At 38.4% G+C, this 23,519-nt stretch overlaps 1 protein-coding gene across 7 annotated transcripts in view; it reads right to left on the bottom strand.

The window, feature by feature from the left end:
• PASD1 (PAS domain containing repressor 1) overlaps positions 1-23,519 on the bottom strand; it is a 114,826-nt gene that overhangs the window by 10,688 nt on the left and 80,619 nt on the right. For 5 of the 7 annotated variants that reach the window (XM_054471327.1, XM_054471325.1, XM_054471331.1 and 2 more), the window contains 3 exons: positions 17,255-17,354; positions 6,215-6,338; positions 1,683-1,912 (listed from right to left, as the gene is read on the bottom strand). In XM_054471327.1, coding sequence (XP_054327302.1) covers positions 1,683-1,912; positions 6,215-6,338; positions 17,255-17,354 — 454 coding nt within the window. The remainder of the gene's footprint in view (positions 1-1,682; positions 1,913-6,214; positions 6,339-17,254; positions 17,355-23,519) is intronic. The other 2 variants (XM_054471329.1, XM_054471326.1) reach the window with 1 other exon arrangement.

Here is a 23,519-nt window from a genome sequence, read left to right as displayed (position 1 = left end):
TAAAAATTACATATGTATTTTTAGTCCATTGAAAATTGTTCAACTTGTCCTTCTTTCACTATGTATTGTATGTCTCTTCCTATAAGAAAGCAGACATTCATTACACCAAAAAAAAAAAAAAAAAAAAAACCACAGAGATGCACGCGCGTGTACACACCCACACAGACACACACACACACCCCTCTCTAAACTCAGGACTGGAAGAGACAAACTCTACAGGTTATCACATCCTCTCACCCTCTCCAAGCAGAAATCTTCTTTGCTGTTCCTGGAAAAGGAGCTGCCAAGCATTGACTCTCACCATTCCATTGAAGGAGAGAGGACTTGCTATTTTGAGAGGTGACCTAATCCATCTCAGAAGGGCTAATAGTGCCAGACTGCTTCCTTGATCCTCTGGAACCATATCTTCCACTTTATGAACCTTCAACTACTTGGATAAAGCTGTCCTGTCCCTTCCCATTCTTCCCTTCTCAGTGTCTTCGGCAACTGATCAAGATGTTTTCCAGCCCCTTCCTCATCCTGGTCTCCATCTTCTGGATACACTCCAGGTTGCTGATACATGGCACCCAGAAATAAGCCTAATACACTAGCACATGCAGAGCCAGATGACACACATTCATTGCTGGTTATTTTGGTGATTTCTTAAAAGTTATACTTAAAAATTTAATTACAAGTTAATTCAAAAGAGAAGATAAACCTGTCAACAGTGAAAGGGGGACCACAACTTTTTGGCATGATAAGGACATAAATCAGGCCACAGCAGATTTTCACAGAAATTTGCTTTTAAATAGCTCAAAGAATTTTCACAGCAGTCTGCAAATCCCTGCAAGGCAAGACCATTTCAACATGGAGAAACTGAGGCTCAGTAATTTGCCAAGGCCACATTGCTGGGGCCAAACTCAAGCAATTGTGTTCTAGCCCTTCATTATTTTCATTAGATGAGGATCCTTTTGAAACGGAGTCACTCATCTTAGGCTCAGTGATGAACGCACACAATTCCAGGTAACTGACCATAAACTCATTAGCTTGGCTTCTAATCCTGATTTTAATAATCCTGTCTAATATAAAAGATGATCGTCGAAATCTGTGGTTATGTACACACATTTCAGGGTAGAGGAACTACACAGTAGTTAATCCAACCATTTTGATTTGGCCTCGGACTGTACATTGGTACTGATGTTTCAAGGTTGGGTATATCTAACGACTCTGAAATGCATGTTCTAACCTAATAAAAATTCCACTGGGAAAACCTAGCTTGTGGTGCAGGGAGAGGGTTGGTATGGGTAGGCCAGGAAGTTGTCTTCCCTCTAGATGGTTAGCATGCTCTCACAGGTGATTAAAAGCAGGGCTCTTAAAAATACCACCTTTTCTTAGCAGCTAAGCTTCTTATTTGGCTCAAACTTTTCCTCAAGTACAAAGCGTCCATGGGATTTCATATTAAGAAGAGCACAGGGATTTGGTCTTACTTAGAGAACCTCCAATCTCCCTGTTTGTGAGGGTCCATTGAGTTCTCAGCAGCATCTGAAAATCCAGTATAACAGAAATAGTGATATACTTTTGAAAAAGTAACAAACATACTTTCTGTGAAGTGAAACTGGTCACAAGAGTGAAAATTTGGGCTTTGCAAGGTTAGATGTCTAGACAAACATGTGAGGCAAGTGAAGTGAGACTTTCAGAGGTACCTGAGCACTTGCGCCAGCAGCCCCCAGGTCCACTGAGTCCTCTGGATCCACTGGATCCATCAGGCCTGCCTGGTCCAACAGGTCCACTGGGTTCTCTGGGTCCTGCTGGTCCATTGGGCCCTCCTGGTCCACTGAGTCCACTTGATCCACCGAGAACTCCAGGTCCACTGGGTCTGCCCTGTACAATGGATTCACCTCAGGCTCACCCTGAAAGTCTTGCAAGGATAAGGCTGAGGAAGAAAGCACAGGGGAGTTCATGACTTAAAAAGCAAAAGTACTAATGTTATCAAAAAGACTGTATGAGGGTCATTTTAGCCCATGTTAAGGATGAGATGTGCCAGGTGCCAGGAATCATTCAGAATATTATTTTTAAAATCTGTTCATATTTGAAAATGAAGAAAAGGGAGAGAGTGTTTGAAGTTACCACTGCCTACCCTCCAGCTTAAGCTAGTGACTAAACCCACTGCATTTGTTAGTGTCATTTCATTCATTATAAAAATATTTTGGCTCTGCTTTTGGAGATTTAGTACCATCCAACTGATAAAACCAAATAAAATCTAGTCATAAATCACTTCTGCACAATTGGGTTACCCAGAATGTGGGACCTCGGGAGTGCTCAAAGTGCTCTGGGAGGTGTTATGACATGACTTGGTTTCAACAGCCCTAAAAAGCACAGTGGAGAACATTATTTGAATAATGCAAAATGGTACAGTCATTTTTGAAAACATTTTGTCAGTTTCTAATAAAGTTAAACACATACTTCCCAAATGACCCAGCAGTCCCACAACCAGGAGTTGAAAACTTATATTCATACAACACAAAAACTTCTATGCAAATGTTTAATGTAGCTTTATTCATGATCAGAAAACACTTAGAAACAACCCAGATGTTCTTTTACAGGTGAATGAAGTTTTAAAACCTGATATATTCATAAGATGTAGTACTACTCAGCAATAAAAGGGAATGAACCGTTGATTCATGCAAACGTGGATGAATCCTAAATGCATTTTGCTAAGTGAAAGGGGCTAGACCAAAAAGGCTAGATGTCATATGATTCCTCTTACATGACATTCTGGAAAAGGGAAACCTGCAGAGGTGAAATACAGATCAATGGTTGTCAGGGGATGGGAGACAAAGGTTGAGTACAAAGAGGGAGCACAAAGGAATGTTGGGGGTGATGGAACTATTCTGTTTGGTACTGTGGTGATGGATACATGAGTCTTAACATTTGTCAAAATCCATAGAACTGTATATATCAAAGAGTGAATTTTACTGTATATAAATTTGAAAATAAATTCATCAGGAGGTAGGAAAATCTAGGCAAAAACACAGACTGTAACAAATGAATCTAATTCTATTACAGATAAATGACATATCCACAGTGATGGGGGTGAGAAATAAAGAAGCTAACGCAGGAACTTCAGAAAACAGAGGTTTGCCTGGATACTGCAAAGCTAAAGACAAAAAAAATGCACACACAAATTAACTCCAAATGGTAAATTTGTTCCTTAAGGGGTAGAGGTTAGCAATTGTGAAACTACTTTTTATGAATGTTTATGTATTGGAAAAATCAATAAATATACTATAGATAATGAAAGCCAGATTTCTCACTGTCAGAAATACAAATTACAAATAAGCAGACAGAAAAGGCTAGAATGAACCCTATGATACTGGGCTGGAGTAGGAACTATCAATGAACTCCTGTTGTTGTTGTTGTTGTTGGTTGTTACATGCTGAAATAAATACAGATGGTTGTATATGGTTGCATGGGTTAGTATGAATAGACATCTTTCCTAGTCCACTGAGAGGGTTTAGAAGTAGTGACACACCTGTAACAATGAGTACAACTAGCACCCAGATCTTTGTTTCTAAATACCACTCTCCAAATAAAGGACCTAAATAAGGTTCCTTAAAGAAGGGGTTGATTTCAATGGCAACATGTAAGAATGGAAATAAGGAAGTGAAGGGGGAAAAAAAGATGCAGACATGATAAAAGGACAAGGGAGCCAACCTAAAAGAGCCCCATGAGCCAAAGCTGGAACAATTTTTTTTTAATGATGGTATTGGATTGCAAACCAAATAATAAAAAAATGCCCATGGATTCATCCTGATGTAAATGAATGTACGAATAAATGAATGAAAGAGAGAAAAGGAACAACTCTTTCTTACAGCAAGATTGCAGTTAATAAATACACAAAAAACGAGGGAAATAAAAAATTGGTATTAGAAGTAATTGCGTAGGCCAGTTCCACTGATGATGCTACTACAATGTGAAGGAGAGTTTAAGGAGAAACAGAAAACATTATTTGCATGTTCTCAATGTAGCTCTCCTCAAATATTTGATAAGTACAAAGGGGAAAACAGTACCACCTTAACCAAGCAATCAAGTTAACACCACCAGCAATAAAACATACCATCATGTATATTCTGATATGATGCACTAAGGAGGGCACATCACATCTGTGGTATTCTTCCCCAAAATGCAAGACCTCAATCTCATCTTGAAAAATCATCAGACGAACCCAAATTGAGGGACATTCTGTCAAATACCTGGCCCATATCCTTCAAAAGTATCAGATGATAAAAAACAAAAAAGCAAGAATGAGACACTGTCAGAGACTGGAAGAAACTAAAAACACCTATTATTTAAATTCAATGAGGGATCCTGGATTAGTTATTAAAACAGAAAAACAACTTTCTGGGAAAACTGAATAAAGGCTGAAGCTCACTTAAAAGTATTGCATCAATGTTAACTTCTTAGTTTTGACAGCTGTACTGTGGTTATGTAAAATGGTACATCAGGGGAAACTAAATGAAGGTTATCCTAAATGGTATCTTTCCCTTATTTTTCTATTTTTTTTTCTTTGTGCTATTTTTGCAACTCTTCTTTAAGTCCAAAATTATTTCAAGATTAAAAGTTTGGAAAAGAGAAACATCTGGATTAGGCAGAATGAACCACTCTGTCACTTCCTATCTGCTCTTTGCAGCCTCGGGTTGCATACCTTACCATGCTATGATCATGAGCAAATTGTCCTTTAATCATAAGTTTGGGATGACCATTGAAAATATTTTGAAAAATTCTGGTTTCTGGATACTTCCAGTGTTTAGACTGTTGGCTAAATTCTTCTGCTTAACTCTTTTTTCCACTAAAAGCCATTTTTCCAAATCAGTTTAGCATCTTTTTTTTTTTTTTTTTTTTTTTTTGAGACAAAGTCTTGCTCTGTTGCCCAGGCTGGAGTGCAGTGGCGAGATCTCAGCTCACTGCAAGCCCTGCCTCCTGAGTTCATGCCATCCTCCTGCCCCAGCCTCCCGAATAGCTGGGACTACAGGCGCGCCTGCCACAACGCCCGGCTAATTTTTTGTATTTTTAGTAGAGATGGGGTTTCACCGTGTTAGCCAGGATGGTCTCGATCTCCTGACCTCATGATCTGCCCACCTCGGCCTCCCAAAGTGCTGGGATTACAGGCATGAGCCACTGTGCTCGGCCCAGTTTACCATCTTTTAATTTTCTGATTCCAAGTAAACAAAACTACTAAATTATCTGTAAGTGATAGTGAGAAACCTAGGAGTTACTTGACTTCTACCATATCAAGCCATCAGCTGCTAGCCATTTCAATATGCTCATTTTGTTGGAACCGTCATCTGTGGAAGGTTATAAGGATTTCTCCATCATTGGCTTAACAGTAGTGAATACAAATAATTCTCTATAGCAAAGTTACAATGGTAGGTCCAGATAAATACGTTTAAAGCAATCAATGCTCTTATAAATTTTAGAAATCACAATTATGAGTTCACGGAGTTTGACCTCTCCTGCCAAAAATCAATTGTTTTGGAAGAAATTTTTTAAACACAGCTTTGAGATTGACAGCAACAATGGAAAAGTTGTTAACTAAGAATTTTAAAAGTGGAGATATTAAAACTGGATTTAAAAACTGAAAAAGAGTGAAATAAAAATTAAAAGAGCTTATTACTTCTATATAAGAAGATTCCACATACCAATTATTTATGATAAGATTAATTAGGAGATATAATTTGCATTATGCATCCACCATTTCCTTAAGTTTCGTACTTTTTAAACAATTACGGTTACGAAATATCTTTAATATTGAAACTCATGAAAGAAATATCACTGTTTTTGAGAGACTCTCACTTCCCCCTTTATTGGCATGAAAACTCAATAACAAGAGGTTTCTTTGGACTCCAAATACTGTGTGATAGCAGAATAGACTACACGAGTATAAAAAGATAAAATGCTATTCCTTCAAGGACTGAGATCCAGAGCCAATTTTTAGAAGATTAAAATTAAATAGGAGAAAAGACCATTTCCAAGCACTTGAATCTGTGATGAAATACTCATTTTTGTTATTCTCAAATCATCATCTCAAATATTTACAGAAGATGAAGAAAGTTGGAATTCACTCTGTGATTTCACACTATTATAGAGCATTATATTCATTTGAAAAACTGTAACTACCCTGTAGGTCACTGTTTTTCTTCTAATAGTCCCTATCCCAATGCATAAATGTACCTACCTGGAGATTCAGGAATAGTATCCAGGAAAACTGTGCTGGAGCAATAAGTTGAATCAGAATCTACAAACATATGAACGTTTTCTTGTGGTCCACACTGCTCAACCTCTGCAATATCGATTTGGTCCTGTACATTTCCAAAAGAGAAAGATAGGACATTGCATTTTGGAGTTAGAAAGAATAGGAAACACAGGCAGAATACAAACTTTGATGCATTTCACATCACAATTTCTAACACTGCTACAATCAACTGAAAACCTAACAAAAATCATCATCAAATACCTCCTTAAAAATATTGCTGGAAGATAACAAGCAGAGATTATCAATGCCACAGGGTATACATTGACAAACTCAAGAAGAGAAATACAGTATACATAACACTAAAAGGCATCAAAAAATGTTTATAGATCAAAAGGCATAGAAAAAACAATTCTGCCTTTCAGTGGTGTCAGTAGGATGCTGTCATAATAGTAGCCAAGGATGGTAGTCACCTCATCTCCCATTCCTCATTATTAGACCCAAACACACTGGTTCACAGAGAAATGGGATAGCAGTGGGAGACCTGCACCACCACTGATAAGGCCATTTTCCCAGAGTTCCTGCACTTGCATCCTAGGCTTAGAGCAAGAAAAGGCCAACCGGAGGCTGTTTAACAACTATTCCATGTCTTTAGGCAGATTAAAGTTGAAAGTATTATTAGTAAAACTACTTTTAGCAGAGAGGTGAAAAGGCTTCTAAGAGCTTCTAGTGCAATGTTCTCATTGGATAGTGTCAAAGAGGGCAAGGCCACACAGACAGACAGGAGCAGAGTGAGAGATAGAATCTATTGACTCCAAACCCAATGCTCTTTTTCCTAAGCCTGGCTACCTTTAAGCCATTTGTTGCCTTAAACTACATACATAATATTTCTATTGAGTGATCCTGTCCTATTTCCTGAACAACTGGATCCTTTTTGAATAGCCTGTGGATCACTGTCCATTGAAATTTAAGTACCTGGTTTAGCAGTGAAATAGTTTACATCCCTGACAAAATATTTTGTTTGCTTTTGTTCTGGATTGGCTTAAGACACAGACCCATGGCGACTTTTCTACAAAGAATCTGTTTGTTGGATCACATCCCAGCATTTCAACTTCAGGAAATTGTGCAACCTCACTGTTCAAGTGACTATGTTTTATACTCCCTAAAATAAGTGATGTGTTGCTGGGGATGTGACAATCTTTTCATTATTTACAATGAGATTATGGTGAATCGGTATTCATTAAGAGGAGATATGACCTGTCTCCTTCCTCTTCCTTCTGTTCTTCTTCATAGCCATCTATCGATTTAATCACTAACTCTTTGCTTTCTGGATTATTTTCAATAGAAATTTATATTCTCAAATGTTAATTAAGATGTCCGCTCTTGGGTATTCATATGTTTGGGCTTATCAATATAAATGCAGTGAGCTTAAATTAACTTAAATGACAGCATCATGTGCAGTAATGGTAATTGGCCTGGAACAAAACAAAGCCAAGAAACTACTTTGGAAGTAAAAAGATACCAGTTTAAAATGCAACTAGGACTAAGGTGAAAATGCACGCATGGAGATAGGAAGAGAATCAACATGCTTTTACAGTTTTCAGTGGAGTTTTGGATTAACCTTTATTCCATAATTGTCTCCACGAATAGTGTGCTAAAGCATTTGAAAAGAGAGGCATGGGTTTTGAGGCTGGATATAGAGTAGGCTTCAAATGCAAACTGCAATACCTGATGGTTATGTAAACTGCAAATATGTAGGGGGAGAGGGGGAAGAGGGCATTCAAGAAGTCTGTCCCCAAATCTTTGCATTTTCCCTGTGGTGGCTTATTGTTAAAGTGCTCTAATTTTTAGGAGATCCTTGCATTTTACTTTTTTGGAGGTGGTGGGGGAAAGGCCATAGGGCTTCCAATCAAGACAGCAGATTGGACAGACGGAGAAAATGCTGCATAAAATAGAGCAGAATTAAAAAAAAAAAAACCCTTCAAAAAAATCAGTGAATCCAGGAGCTGGTTTTTTGAAAAGATCAACAAAATTGATAGACCGCTAGCAAGACTAATAAAGAAGAAAAGACAGAAGAATCTAACAGATGCAATAAAAAATGATAAAGGGGATATCACCACCGATCCCACAGAAATACAAACTGCCATCAGAGAATACTATAAACACCTCTATGCAAATAAACTAGAAAATCTAGAAGAAATGGATAAATTCCTGGACACGTACACCCTCCCAAGACTAAACCAGGAAGAAGCTGAATCCCTGAATAGACCAATAACAGGCTCTGAAATTGAGGCAATAATTAATAGCCTACCAACCAACCAAACTCCGGGACCAGACGGACTCACAGCCGAATTCTACCAGAGGTACAAGGAGGAGCTGGTACCATTCCTTCTGAAACTATTCCAATCAATAGGAAAAGAGGGAATCCTCCCTAACTCATTTTATGAGCCCAGCATCATCCTGATACCAAAGTCTGGCAAAGACACAACAAAAAAAAGAGAATTTTAGACCAATATCCCTGATGAACATTGATGCAAAAATCCTCAATAAAATACTGGCAAATGGAATCCAGCAGCACATCAAAAAGCTTATCCACCATGATCAAGTTGGCTTCATCCCTGGGATGCAAGGCTGGTTCAACATACACAAATCAATAAACATAATCCAGCATATAAACAGAATCAATGACAAAAACCACACGATTATCTCAATAGATGCAGAAAAGGCCTTTGACAAAATTCAACAGCCCTTCATGCTAAAAACTCTCAATAAGTTAGGTATTGATGGGACGTATCTCAAAATAGTAAGAGCTATTTATGACAAACCCACAGCCAATATCATACTGAATGGGCAAAAACTGGAAGCATTCCCTTTGAAAACTGGCACAAGACAGGGATGCCCTCTCTCACCACTTCTATTCAACATAGTGTTGGAAGTTCTGGCCAGGGCAATCAGGCAGGAGAAAGAAATAAAGGGTATTCAATTAGGAAAATAGGAAGACAAACTGTCCCTGTTTGCAGATGACATGATTGTATATTTAGAAAACCCCATCGTCTCAGCCCAAAATCTCCTTAAGCTGATAAGCAACTTCACCAAAGTCTTGGGATACAAAATTAATGTGCAAAAATCACAAGCATTCTTATACACCAATAACAGACAGAGAGCCAAATCATGAGTGAACTCCCATTCACAATTGCTTCAAAGAGAATAAAATACCTAGGAATCCAACTTACAAGGGATGTGAAGGACCTCTTCAAGGAGAACTACAAACCACTGCTCAATGAAATAAAAGAGGACACAAACAAATGGAAGAACATTATACCCTCATGGATAGAGAGAATCAATATTGTGAAAATGGCCATACTGCCCAAGGTAATTTATAGATTCAATGCCATCCCCATCAAGCTACCAATGACTTTCTTCACAGAATTGGAAAAAACTACTTTAAAGTTCATATGGAACCAAAAAAGAGCCCACATCGCCAAGTCAATCCTAAGCCAAAAGAACAAAGCTGGAGGCATCATGCTACCTGACTTCAAACTATACTACAAGGCTACAGTAACCAAAACACCATGGTACTGGTACCAAAACAGAGATATAGACCAATGGAACAGAACAGAGCCCTCAGATATAATACCACACATCTACAACCATCTGATCTTTGACAAAACTGACAAAAACAAGAAATGGGGAAAGGATTCCCTATTTAATAAATGGTGCTGGGAAAACTGGCTAGCCATATGGAGAAAGCTGAAAGTGGATCCCTTCCTTACACCTTATACAAAAATTAATTCAAGATGGATTAAAGACTTAAATGTTAGACCTAAAATCACAAAAACCCTAGAACAAAACCTAGGCAATACCATTCAGGACATAGGCATGGGCAAGGACTTCATGTATAAAACACCAAAAGCAATGGCAACAAAAGCCAAAATTGACAAATGGGATCTAATTAAACTCAAGAGCTTCTGCACAGCAAAAGAAACTACCATCAGAGTGAACAGGCAACCTACAAAATGGGAGAAAATTTTTGCAATCTACTCATCTGACAAAGGGCTAATAACCAGAATCTACAATGAACTCCAACAAATTTACAAGAAAAAAACAAACAACCCCATCAACAAGTGGGTGAAGGATATGAACAGATGCTTCTCAAAAGAAGACATTTATGCAGCCAACAGACACATGAAAAAATGCTCATCGTCACTGGCCATCAGAGAAATGCAAATCAAAACCACAATGAGATACTATCTCACACCAGTTAGAACGGCGATCATTAAAAAGTCAGGAAACAACAGGTGCTGGAAAGGATATGGAGAAATAGGAACACTTTTACACTGTTGGTGGGACTGTAAACTAGTTCAACCATTGTGGAAGAAAGTGTGGCAATTCCTCAAGGATCTAGAACTAGAAATACCATTTGACCCAGCCATCCCATTGCTGGGTATATACCCAAAGGATTATAAATCATGCTGCTATAAAGACACATGCACACGTATGTTTATTGTGGCACTATTCACAATAGCAAAGACTTGGAACCAACCAAAATGTCCATCAGTGATATACTGGATTAAGAAAATGTGGCACATATACACCATGGAATACTATGCAGCCATAAAAAATGATGAGTTCATGTCCTTTGTAGGGACATGGATGAAGCTGGAAACCATCATTCTCAGCAAACTATGGCAAGAACAAAAAACCAAACACTGCATGTTCTCACTCACAGGTGGGAATTGAACAATAAGAACACATGGTCACAGGAAGGGGAATATCACACACCAGGGCCTGTCATGGGGTGGGGGGAGTGGGGAGGGATAGCATTAGGAGATATACCTAATGCTAAATGACGAGTTAATAGGTGCAGCACACCAACATGGCACATGTATACATATGTGACAAACCTGCATGTTGTGCACGTGTACCCTAGAACTTAAAGTATAATGATAATAATAAAAAGAAAAACAAAAATCAAAACAGAGAAATACACTGAGTTTAGAAATCCTCTCTAGATCTCATCTCTTATTTACCTGCCACCATTCCACCATCTTCTCTTAAACCTACTCTCATCAGACATTATCTCCTTGAACCCCATCATACTCCACCAAAACTTTTGTCAAGTTTAGCAATGACCTACAGGTCCTAACTCTAATGGTCACTTCTCAATTGTCAACCTATGTAATCTATCAGCAGTATCTGACGTTGTTCATCATTCCTTCTTCCTGTAAATACTTTCTTCACTTTGCTTACCTTCTACCTCACTAGTCACTTGTCAGTCTCTTTTGCTAATTCCTCCTTTTTCTCCCCTAATCTCTTAACTTTGGGTGTACTTCAAAACTCAGTCCTTGGTCCTTGTTGCTATCTACCTTAGTGACCATCCTCCAGGCTTACAGCTTTAAGACCATCCATGCTGATGATCCCCAAATTCAAATTTCCAGTCCTGTATTACATCTCCAGTTGGATGTCTAATGGGCTTCTCAGCCATAAACATTTTCAAAACTAAGTCCTTGATATTACTCCTCCCCCCAAAGAAAACACCATTGGCTAGGCACAATGGCTCATGTCTATAATCCCAACACTTTGGGAGGCTGAGGTGGGAGGACTGCTTGAGCCCAGAAGTTTGAAACCAGCTTGGGCAATATAGTGAGACCCTGTCTCTAGAAAAAAATTTAAAATTAGCTGAGTCTGGCAGTGTGTGCCTGTAGTCCCAGCTACTTGGGAGGCTGAGTTGGGAGGATCATTTGAGCCTGGGAAGCAGAAGTTGCAGTGAGCTGACCATGCCACTGCATTCCAGTCTGGGCAACACAGTGAGAGACCCTGTCTCGAAAGAAGAAGGAAAGAAGAAAGAAAGAGAGAGAGAGAAAGAGAGAAAGAGAGAGAGAAGGAAAGAAAGAAAGAAAGAGAAAGAGAGAGAGAGAAGGAAGGAGGGAAGGGGAAGAAGAAGAAGGAGGAGGAGGAAGGAAGGAAGGAAGGAAGGGGAAGAAGAAGAAGGAGGAGAAGGAGGAGGAGGAGGGAAGGAAGGAAGGAAAGAAAGAAGGAAGGAAAGAAAGAAAGAAGGAAGAAAACATCCCTAAGCTGTGAGTTCTTCCCATAATTTTTTCCATCTTAGTTAATGCAATATTATCCTACCAGTTGCTCATGTCAAGTACCTTAAAGTCATCCCTAACTCCTTTCCTTTTCTCACATCCCTCATCAAATGCCAACAAATGCAAGGGCTCTTCCTTCAAAATATTTTCAGAAGGCCAGGCACGGTGGCTCATGCCTGTAATCCCAGCACTTTGGGAGGCTGAAGCGGGTGGATCACCTGAGGTCAGAAGTTCAAGACCAGCCTGGCCAACACGGTGAAACCCCGTCTCTACTAATAATACAAAAATTAGCCAGGTGTGGTGGCATGCACCTGTAATCCAGCTACTTGGGAGGCTGAGGCTGGAGAATCACTTGAACCTGGGAGGCGGAGGTTGCAGTGAACCGAGACGGCGCCACTGTACTCCAGCCTGAGTGACAAGGGCGAAACTTCATCTCAAAAAAAAAAAAATACATATATATATATACGCACACATATATATCTTCAGAATCTGACCACTTCTCACAACTTCTACGGTTACCACCCTGCTTCAAGCCATTATCATCTCTCATTTGGACTGCTGGGATAGCCTCCTAACTGGACTCCTTAACTTCCATTCCTGCCCTTCCTCCCACAGTCTATTCTCAACACTGTGACTCTTTTAATAAACAAGTCAGGTCATGCCATTCTTCTGCTCAAAACTCTCTAATCATTCTCCATTTCATTCACAGTTAAAGCCAAAATCTATACAATGGCTTCCAAAGCCTTACTCAACCTGACCTCCATTACATCTATGACTTCATCAATACCTACTCTCAGCTTTGCTCACTCTGCTCCAGCTGCTCTGACCTTCTTGTTATTCCTCTAAACACCGGGCATGCTTCCACCTCCAAAACCCTGCAGAAGTTTTTCCTCTTCTTGAAATAGTCTCCCCCGACCATAGATGTCTTCATGGCTAGCTTTCTCACCTTTTTCAAGTCATTGCTTATATTTAATACTGTACTCCCCCACCTCTTGCATTCCCAAACCTCCTCATCTTGTTCTATCTTTTCAGTAAGTCTTGTCACCTTCTCTTTTGTTTGGTTTGGGTTGGGGTTTTGTTTGTTTGTTTGTTTTTGTTTTTGTTTTTGAGATGGAGTCTCATCCTGTCACCCAGGCTGGAGTGCAGTGGCGTGATCTTAGCTCACTGCAACCTCCGCCTCCCGGGTTCAAGCGATTCACCTGCCTCAGCCTCCTGAGTAGCTGGGACTACAGGCGTGCGCCACCATGCCTGGCTAATGTTTGTATTTTTTAGTAGAGATGGGGTTTCACCATATTGGTCAGGCTGGTTTCGAACTCCTGACCTCATGATCTGCCTGCCTTGGCTTCCCAAAGTGCTGGGATTACAGGCATGAGCCACTGTGCCTGGCCTAAGTCTTGTCACCTTCTAATCAATGATTTCTTTATTTAATATTTTCATCTCGTTATTGTCATTTCTCACTGTTGGAATGTAAGTTCCTCCAGAGCAACAATTTTTCACTGTTTTGTTAACTGATGAATCCACCCCCAACTTAAAACAGTGTCTGGTATCTGGTAGGTGTTCAATAAATAGTTGTTCAATAAATCAGTAAATGAAGGAATCAGAAACGGCCTTTAAAAATAAACACATTTAAAATGTTCAAATATATAAAGAACAAAAGGGAAACCATGCAACAAATAGGACTATGACAAAATAGTTTTAAAAGTAGATGCCTCATTGGGCAGTAAGAGACATAGATACTGAGATCAGACAGATCTGGGTTTGAATCCTGGCTCTGACACTTACTGTGTGACTTTGGGCAACTTATTCAATAGCAAGACTCTGAGATTTGCCATCTGTAAAACTGGAATGATTATGCCTCACAGGTCTGTTGTGTGACTTAAGCACCCAGTAAAATGCACAAATAGGAAGCTCTTAATACAGTTTGGTTTTCAGTGTTATTATTCTTCTTCAGAGCTGACCTTCTTTGACTACTTTTTAGAATCTTAAATAAGTATCTGTTGAATGAATAAATGACTAAATGCCTACCATATAGTAGGTATAAAATCAATGCAAGATGCTCTCATGATTATTCCCTAAACCAGGTTTGTCCTGGCCTCTCATTTGCACGTAATCAGCTCTAGCAGACTGTTTCTGTGTTGTCTGCTTCTGTCCTACCTAGCTCTTGGTTCATGCTCAAAGACAGCTGCTTCTGAAGATCCCACCCCACCTGCCACCTCCTGACAAAATGGATTTGGGTGCAAAAGCAATCTGATAATGCACAAGCTCCAATTCTGCCAAACATGCCTGTTTAGTGTAACATGGCTAAGGTGCAACCTATCTCTAGGGATGGATGGCAGAATGTGAGTGGCTACTAACATAAGTCACCTACACTCATCATTAAGAGAAGTATTTTGGGACAGAGTCAATTAAAAAGGAGATCCAAACCATATCATTAGGATTAATTTTTCTCCACACCTGATGCAAGACATTTCTGTGTACTCTCACTTAATGTCTTGTGTGTTATGAGGATTTCCAGTATGGCTGGTAGGAACAAGAACTATTACCAACCCTTTGTGAGTACTAGTATTGTTCTCTGTAATCCTCTGGAATGGTTTTCCCCTAGCCCCACTTCAAGTAGCTTCCTCAAGTGAATATGCCCGTCAATATGCTGCTGAATACTAGAGGGGGCCCCTCACAGATCTCTGGCATTCTTTCTCCATGCAGCTCTCTCTTCTCTAGGACTCCGCTAGCAAACTTAGTCTCCCTATACTCTCACCTCAATCTCAACTCGGGCAGTCCACTGGGCTCCATATGTGTTCTCCCTCTCTGCAATGTGGCATAGAAACTTGCTATGTACTAAGATCTGGTAAGTGTGGAGCTCCTCTCATTGATTTCCAATTGCTCAAGAATCCATGGCCTTTGCTGCCTGCTGGCCATTATCATGAAAACTGTTGTGTCATATATTTTGTCTGTTTTATTTTTGCCTGTTTCGGGTAGGCAAGTTAACCTGGCCCCCTCACTCCATCTTGGCTGGAAGCAGGTCTCACAGTTTCATGGAATATTATACAGTTTTAAAAAATGATCAATGTGACTGTTGAAAAAAAGGGAACTTAGTGATAAATGGAAGCCAAGAGTATGCAGTAGAATGTAAGCTATATTTTTCACTGTAACTATATGAAAAATATATAGGTTGGTGGACTAAGACTGAATGGGAATAAGCAAAATTAAATAGCAGCTGTGCCACAGCAGTGGGATTATGTGTTTCTTTTTTTTTTTTTAAAAAAAGCCCACTTTTCTCTAAGTATTATAATTACTTAGGCATTATATATTTTGTAAAATGAGAATATTTTAATCCAGCTTTCTTCAACACATACTAACTTTAGGGACTCTGGATTCTTCACACACAGTACAGTATAAACCCTGGGTAAATATTTATTTACTGACGGGCTGATGAAGCAAGCCTGACAGCTGTGTAGATGTTACACTGATGGCTAGAGCTATACGGTTGGCTTGGCCCCTTTTCCTAGCATACCTGTAATTAGTCTGCGTGTAAACAGAACATTGCTCTGTCTAAATTAGCATTCTTCTACCTTATTTCCTCTTTGTTTCATACTTCTTTGAGCAGAATATTAGGTTAAGCAGAGGTACTTATTCAGAATGGAGAAAGTTTTATTCACATACACATACTTTGTTAAATGAGCAATACTTGGACAATTCAATACAAAATCAGCACTTCATGTTTAAAATATGTGTTCATGGCATCTCCATGTTACAGAAGAACTTAAATACTGAAAAGACCTGCTGTCTGCACTGATCCCAGTACAAATTCATTCAGGCAAAACACATGGAGGCCTGAAAACCAAAGTTAGAGTCTATGCATGCAGGCTGTCTATACTGCTCTTGAAATCCCTTTACCAAATATTTGAAGAGTTCTATAAAAATAACAGGGTGCTTTAACATAGAGTACTCATTTGTGCATCTAATATTTATGACTGCCTACTATGTGTAACAAGCCTTGTTCAAAATACTGGGGATATGCTGACCAAAAGACAGCCAATGGTCTCTCCTCTCACAGAGGTTTCATTCTACTATAGGAGTAAAATAAATATCCCGATAAGATTCCTTTGAGCATTATCATATCCCTATGAGGTAACCTGGCAGAGGCTATTACTACTATTCCCATTTTACAGATGAGGAAACTGAGGCCGTCTGAGGTAAAATAACTCTCCCCAGGCCACGTAACTGGTAAGTGGCAAAATCAGGAATCAAACCCTTGTCTTCTGATGTCTCGGTCATGTTTTCTCTCTGTAGCACTGTTACCACTGTGGTGATCCAGCCTATCAGCTGTGGTACATATACCCATGGAGTGGCATGTAAGGTGAGGAACCACCCTGTCACTTTTTAACATGGGAAATGCCTTCTGGGATACCTCTTCTGTTCTTCTCTACCTCTCTCCTTGCAGTTTGGTTTTATGTCCCAGTCTAGAGTTTCATCAGATCACTGAGGGTAGACCCAGGTAGATTTCTATTAATGTATGTCCCTTAAGGATTCTTTCTAGTAATATCTGGTTAATGAATAAATTGATGATACATTCATTGTCTTAGAGAACGGATGCAGACAACCTAGGCTAATTAGGCACTAGGTTCTGGCCTTCATGGCTTTCTACACCAGGCAGGTCAGTAAGTAAACTTCCATTATGAAATGTACTCACAAGGCAAAAGACCCTGAACAACATCTGGGATAGAGCTTAGCTTAATTCTTTTTCAAGCACTACAGGGACCATTCCAAGTCTGGCAGTTATTGGCTCCTAATAAGAAATGTCTACAAGATGGCAACTATGGAACACTGCTCATGTGTCACATCCATATGACATACTTCTTGGTAACACACATTAACTAAATAATCAACATCACACGGATAAGAGTCTAAGACTGTAGTCTATGGTCCTCAATGTACATACGTCTGAGATAGCAGCAGCAGCAGCAGCAGCAGCAGCAGCAGCAGCAGGTTCAACATACGTGACTTCCGTGCTAGTATGTCCTCTTTGACCTTGAGAGCTACTATAAATAGGTAAAAAGAGAGATGGTAAGCATATCTCACTTGCCATTTAAATCAAAATTTTCTATCATACAATAAAAAGGTTCAAATAAAAACTATTTGTTTTATTTTCCCTACTACAGAACATCATTAATCTTTGAGGTATCATTTTTCCCACACAGTTGTTCTGCACATCTACAAAAAGAAAATCATCTGGACCCTCATTAGAATGAAGTTTGCTGCAGGTCTCAATGCCTTTCTAACAGAGGGGAGCAAACCAATATTTTTAAAGCCAAGGTGTATGAGTGAATACTCTTTTTCAATTTTTAAACCAACTGCAATTACAAAAAAAATGCCTTTAGGCCAAATTTAATTTTGTTTCCTGTAATTAGAGAAACTCTCCATTCTCGGGGCTCATTAACAATTCATTTCTATCAAAATTAGAATTTCGATGCCCAAGGTGAGATGCAGCTTCATGGCACACTAGAGTCCAAATACTAGCTTACTTTTCACCAATTAAGTATGGGGGGAGAAGATATGAATGAATGAGAATCTTATTTTTAATATTGATAATAGTGTTTCAAGCCTTAAAAACTTCATAACTGAGAGTCTGTCATTGAAATGTATTTTGTTTTCATGAGTTTTTCTTTAGAAAAGCCCCTATTACTCCACAAAATGGGAAACTAAAGTCTGATAATACATATTATAAAAAACAAGACCTCAGAGCAGCAAGACAGTGGCAAAATGATATCTATAAAACTTTCCAAGCATATTCAGAAGACACATAATTAAGAGAAAACCTGGGTTATGCCACATGGTTTCAAAAAGTGAATTCTGATCCAATGGAGATAAATTTTCCATTCTGTATTTCAGAGGACCCTGACAAAAATCCATTTTATTTATATCACTTATTTCTAACACTAAAAAATTAAGAGCTTGAAAAATGTATTTCGGATATCCAAAATATGTAATATTTAGGAAGTATTGATTTACACAGCATAAAACAACTAGTTAATGAGTTAAGTCAGTCATTTGCATGTATAACTGGACTATATCGAATATAGAATGTTTAAAATATATAAAAAGTATATATTTAATTAAATATATTTATTAATATTTTATGTTAATATTAATTTAGTTAAAATAAATATGAAATATTTAAAATATAAAATATTTCTTACTGATTTGATTTTCAGTGTCATGAAACAAACATAAATGGAGTCACTTGTAAATCTGCCCACATATTATTTAAAAACAAAATTCCTATATTATTACATATTTTTAAAATAATTTTTCAACCTCTGACTAAATTTATAAGCTATGTTAGTCTAACAGAATGTTTTCTCACATCATAAATGCTGGTACCTCTTCAGGGCTGCTCTTGGAGTTGAGTTATTTCTTTATATTATCTGCCTTGCAGACCATGTTGTATCCCTTGGCTTCAACTATGGGTGACTCCCACAGCTATACCTCAAGACCTCTTCCCAAGCTGTAGACCCACATATCCAACTGCCTTCAGCACATGCATATGGGTATCTAACCTCAATTCAACATGGTATAGACTCCTGTTCCCCCCTCCAGTGTCTCCTATTTGGTGAATAGTGCCGCCCTCCACCCAGTCACTCAAGACTGAAATCTACAAGTCATCCTAGATTCTTCCCTCTTTCTCAACTCTCTTCTGCCTTATATGACTGTTTCTTATTACTTTCTATCTGCTTTTTCCACCTGGTGAATTTCTTCAAGGCAATGAACATGCTTTAAACTTCTTGTATCCCAGGCACTTCACACAATGGAGAGCAATTGCTATGTGCTTAATGGATATTTGCTAAGTAAATAAAGGAATAAACAGGTAAAACTTAGTAGTCAATTCATTCAAAATGTTTTCACATCCTTCATCCCAAGTCTGCTTGGATTGACGAAATTATTTTAATGGACAAGCTGGAGCTTCTATTTGTTCCTTAAAAGCAATCTAATACCTTTATATTGGCTTCTAAATAGTGCATAACTTTATATCTGAGATAAACAACATACGAATGTATTGCTTGCTGCATTGTCCAATATGGCAGTCACTAGGCACATGTGGCTAAATCAAAATTTAAGTTAATTTAAATTAAATACAATTTAAAATTTAGTCTTCAGTCACGGTAGCCACATTTCAAGTGCTCCGTAGCTAGTGGCTACCGTCTTGGATGAAGCAGATTATAGGCCACTCCAATCATCACAGGAAGTTCTACTGGACAGTGCTGTATTAAAGGATGCAGTAAGTTTTACTGGACAAAACTCTTTGACAGCAATATGCTGTGAAGCAAATATGTTTTGTTTCAAATCCACCGAATTAAATATCAAGAATATAAATAAAAGTAAATATTTTCCAAATTATTCAGTGAATTTACATTTTGTGCCTCTCCATAAGCCAATATAAATGGCAAATATTTGATGTAGAACATAAAAGTCACAGGCACTCTGGGAGGCCAAGATGGGAGGATCACTTGAGCCCAGGAGTTTGAGACCAGCCAGGACAATACAGTGAGATCCCATCTCTAGAAAAAATAAAAAATAAGTCAGATGTGGAGGTGCACACCAGTGGTCACAGCTATTCAGGAGGCTGAAGTGGGAGGATCACTTGAGCCGGGGAGGTCAAGGCTGCAGTGAGCTGTGATCACGCCAATGCACTCCAGCCTAGACGACAGAGCAAGACCCGAAAACAAAACAAAACAAAACACCTCACAATTAAAAGTCACAGAGAAGCACTTACAATTTTAAATAAAAACATTAGGGAATATTTAATACCTAACTAGTTTGTTCATGTAAATAATGAGTTCGGGCTCAGGATATGGGATGTAACATGTAACAGAGGGTTTGCAGCCATATCCACTGCTGGCCTTTGGTTAGGAACAGATACAAGCACAACTTTCTTTTTCCAAATTGTATCACTTAATTTTTAAAAATAAGGAGAAAGATCAAAGAACACTTTGCCAGTTGTAGCTACATAAAAAGAACACCTAATTCTACAAAGAAAAGTACCTCTGTCTCGTTATGTAAAATCTCAAAATATTACTCTTAAATCGAGCCCTTCATGTTTCTTCTCTCTCTTCATTTTAAATATTTTACCGAGGTTTGATATCCATTGGTAAAGTGCTCAACACTGCTGAATTACTTTAATGCAAGGTTGTTCTTGGCTTAAAATATCATCTACTTCTACTTGCTGTATAAATGAAGCTGTAAATATGAAAAAGATGTCAAATGAATACTGTCCTTTCATACGTCAATGGAGTACAAACTAAGGTGTGTTTTGAACAGTTGTGGCAGAGAGTCAGGAAACTGATGACAGTAAAAATATAATCCTAAATGTCTCTCCCTATTTAATTTACAGCTGAGATGATATAATCTGAAGTGATGGGAGGAAAGAAAACCAGACTTCCCTTCTTGGTTGCAGATTATGAACAAAGTTTTTGGAGCTAATTTTTAAGGTTACTCTAACCAAGGCTAGTCCTAGTCTACAGGCTCTCAGAGGAAGCCCACTACTATGCCCTGTCTGAAATGTAAAATCTTGAGTCAAGGATCAGGTCTCATCTTTTCCTTCAAATCCAACTGCATCTCAGCCATCCTTGATAACTAGATACTAGCAGCTCCAAAGCCCACCTCTCCTCAAGAGTCATTATGTTCTTAGAAGAGGATTCCTGTTAAGTGGCTCCCTGGGAATTAAGCCTGAAACAGCCTCTCTTTGCCCCAGCCTCCCACTATTTTATTCAGTATTCTAGGCATGCCATGGAAGGTGAACAGAAGCTGGGGTCACACACCCTCAATATTGGTCAATTATACCTAAATAAAGCTGGAAAAAATATTTTTCTCAACGCCACATGCAAAAAGTGAAAACAAACTTCTGAAAAATTAAAAAAAAAAGAAAAAGTACGTTGTAATCTGTAGAGTCCCCGTAAGTGTGGTCAGTTCAAATGCCCTCATTAGCCATTCTTTCATTGACCACCCTATGTCTGTAAGTTTCTATTCCACTTAACTATATGATTTGAGAGATATAATACTGTAATTTGCTTTACAATTGTTCTTTTGTAATTTTAACTCTCTCCTAGAAAACGTCTTCCTGCAAGATGAATTCTGTATGCACTATCATTTCTCTATTCCTTTGGAGCCAAGAAGCAGGTACTCTAGTGTTAAGAAGAGCAGACTAGGGATCAAGAGCCTGGGTTTTGTGACTTGAAACTGCACTGAGAGAGTTGGGAATGTTGCTATTGCTGTAGATCACTTAGACCAATATCCTCCTTTGAGGGGGAGAAGAGAAGCGTGTTCTGTGGCTACAGGGCTCTGCATACAATGTACACTTGTAAATATCTTCTGAATCAATGTACAAATCCTGATCCTTCCGAATACAAAATAGCTACACTGCCTTCTAAATATTTGATAGGTCCTTCTCTTTCAATATAGCCACCTTTTACTAAATAAATAATTGGAGATAGTCGTCTTAATAGATTTATATTATTTGAAGATGAATTTAGTTAATTTTAGGAATCTTGGCTAAAGGCAGATAGTCAATGGATGTAATTTTGATCAGTTCAGAATATCAGTAACTTGAAGTGAATGCTTCATCATCACCCTCAATAATCTTAAGGTAAATGCTAACTAACCATACTCCCTACCCACAACCAATCTCATCTCTGACTGACAGAAAAGACACTATCATTTACCAAGTTCCTACCATGGGGTCTGTATCTTACACATATTACCTTTCTGAGTCCTACAATAACTCAATGACATATGTTCTGTTATCATCTCCACTTTATAGATGAGGAAAATAAAGCTTTATAATGTGAATAACATATAAGTTCACAACTAGTAAGTGACAAAGCCAGAATATGAACCCAGTCTGCTAACTCCTTATACCAGTAAGGGCAATAGTTGTGTCACCACTAGGGAGTGGTAAAATAATCTCTAGTTTTGTTTAATCCCAGCCAGAAATGCCTTGATTTTGTCATGCCACACGTCCAATATGCCCTAATTTGTTTATTTTTACTTTTATTTTTTATTTTGATTTTTGTGTGTACATAGTAGGTGTATATATTTATGGGGTACCGAAATGTTTTGATAGAGGCATGCGATGCCTCCATTTGTCTCTATTACCAAAATGTGTATGTCTTTGAAATCGATAGGCTCATACGTTAAGATCAGTTCCATCACTTTATATTCACATCGCAAGTTAACCCACTAACATCCTCCACAGAATGAACTGCAGATAACTATGAGCTATTACCAACTTTGCCAGGTAGTTTGTGCACACTGTTGTTTCCAGGAAGGATGCAATCTTGACCCACTCCTGGCTCCTTCTTAGTTTTGCTTCTGGAAAACCACTGCTTTTCAGTATGGAAGCATACCAACTTCCCAAGTCAATCTACTAATATGAAATTTTCCAAAAGCCAACTTGCCAGGAGACAAACGGACTGAATGAACATGAATCAAAGTATCAATTTGTCAAATTATCCAAATATACTGATTTACCAAAAACCTGTTTTTTTAAGCTATTCATAAAATTTGCAGTATGCTGAGTTGGCAGAGTTTAAGACTATTGTAGGAAGGAAGGATTTCAGAGTCCTGAGGGCTTCAGACACCTGCTTAGCTCCTCATTTCCTTCTCTCATGGACTCCAGTTTCCTCCCAACCCAACTTCAGGGGTTGGTAGCCCAAGCTGTGCCGGATGCTGGCTCTCCTTTGTTTCTTTCTCTCATTGCAAGTTCCCCTCTCTTGTCCCCTGCTCAATTCAGCTGCAGCAGTAAGGGACCTGGGGTACAGACAAATGGAACCTTTCTTAAAATGTTAATAGAAAAATTTGCCAAGCACAATATATCCTAAGTATCTTTAAAAACTGTTAAAATATTTCAATCCACTCTAAGTCATTAAGCTTTATCAGAGTTCAAAGATACAAGTTTGGGGAAAATGGTAAATTTGGCAAATAAGTCATTTTATAATATTGGTGATAAAATTTGAAAACATGCTAAATCATTGAAAAGTTAGAAAATGAATTCTTTAAAAGTGTATTATTAAATTAGCATAAACTAAAAACATTCATATGAAATCCTGAAATTGTTTTTATTCATAAGAATGGTAAACCATTCTGCAACTTTTAACTTTTTACAAATTAAACATTCCTTAAAATGTTGAAAATAAGGATATATCCATTGA

Source organism: Pongo pygmaeus, chromosome X, assembly GCF_028885625.2.
Source record: "Pongo pygmaeus isolate AG05252 chromosome X, NHGRI_mPonPyg2-v2.0_pri, whole genome shotgun sequence".
NCBI classification, from domain to species: domain Eukaryota; kingdom Metazoa; phylum Chordata; class Mammalia; order Primates; family Hominidae; genus Pongo; species Pongo pygmaeus.
This window is presented reverse-complemented; position numbering and strand designations above follow the sequence as displayed.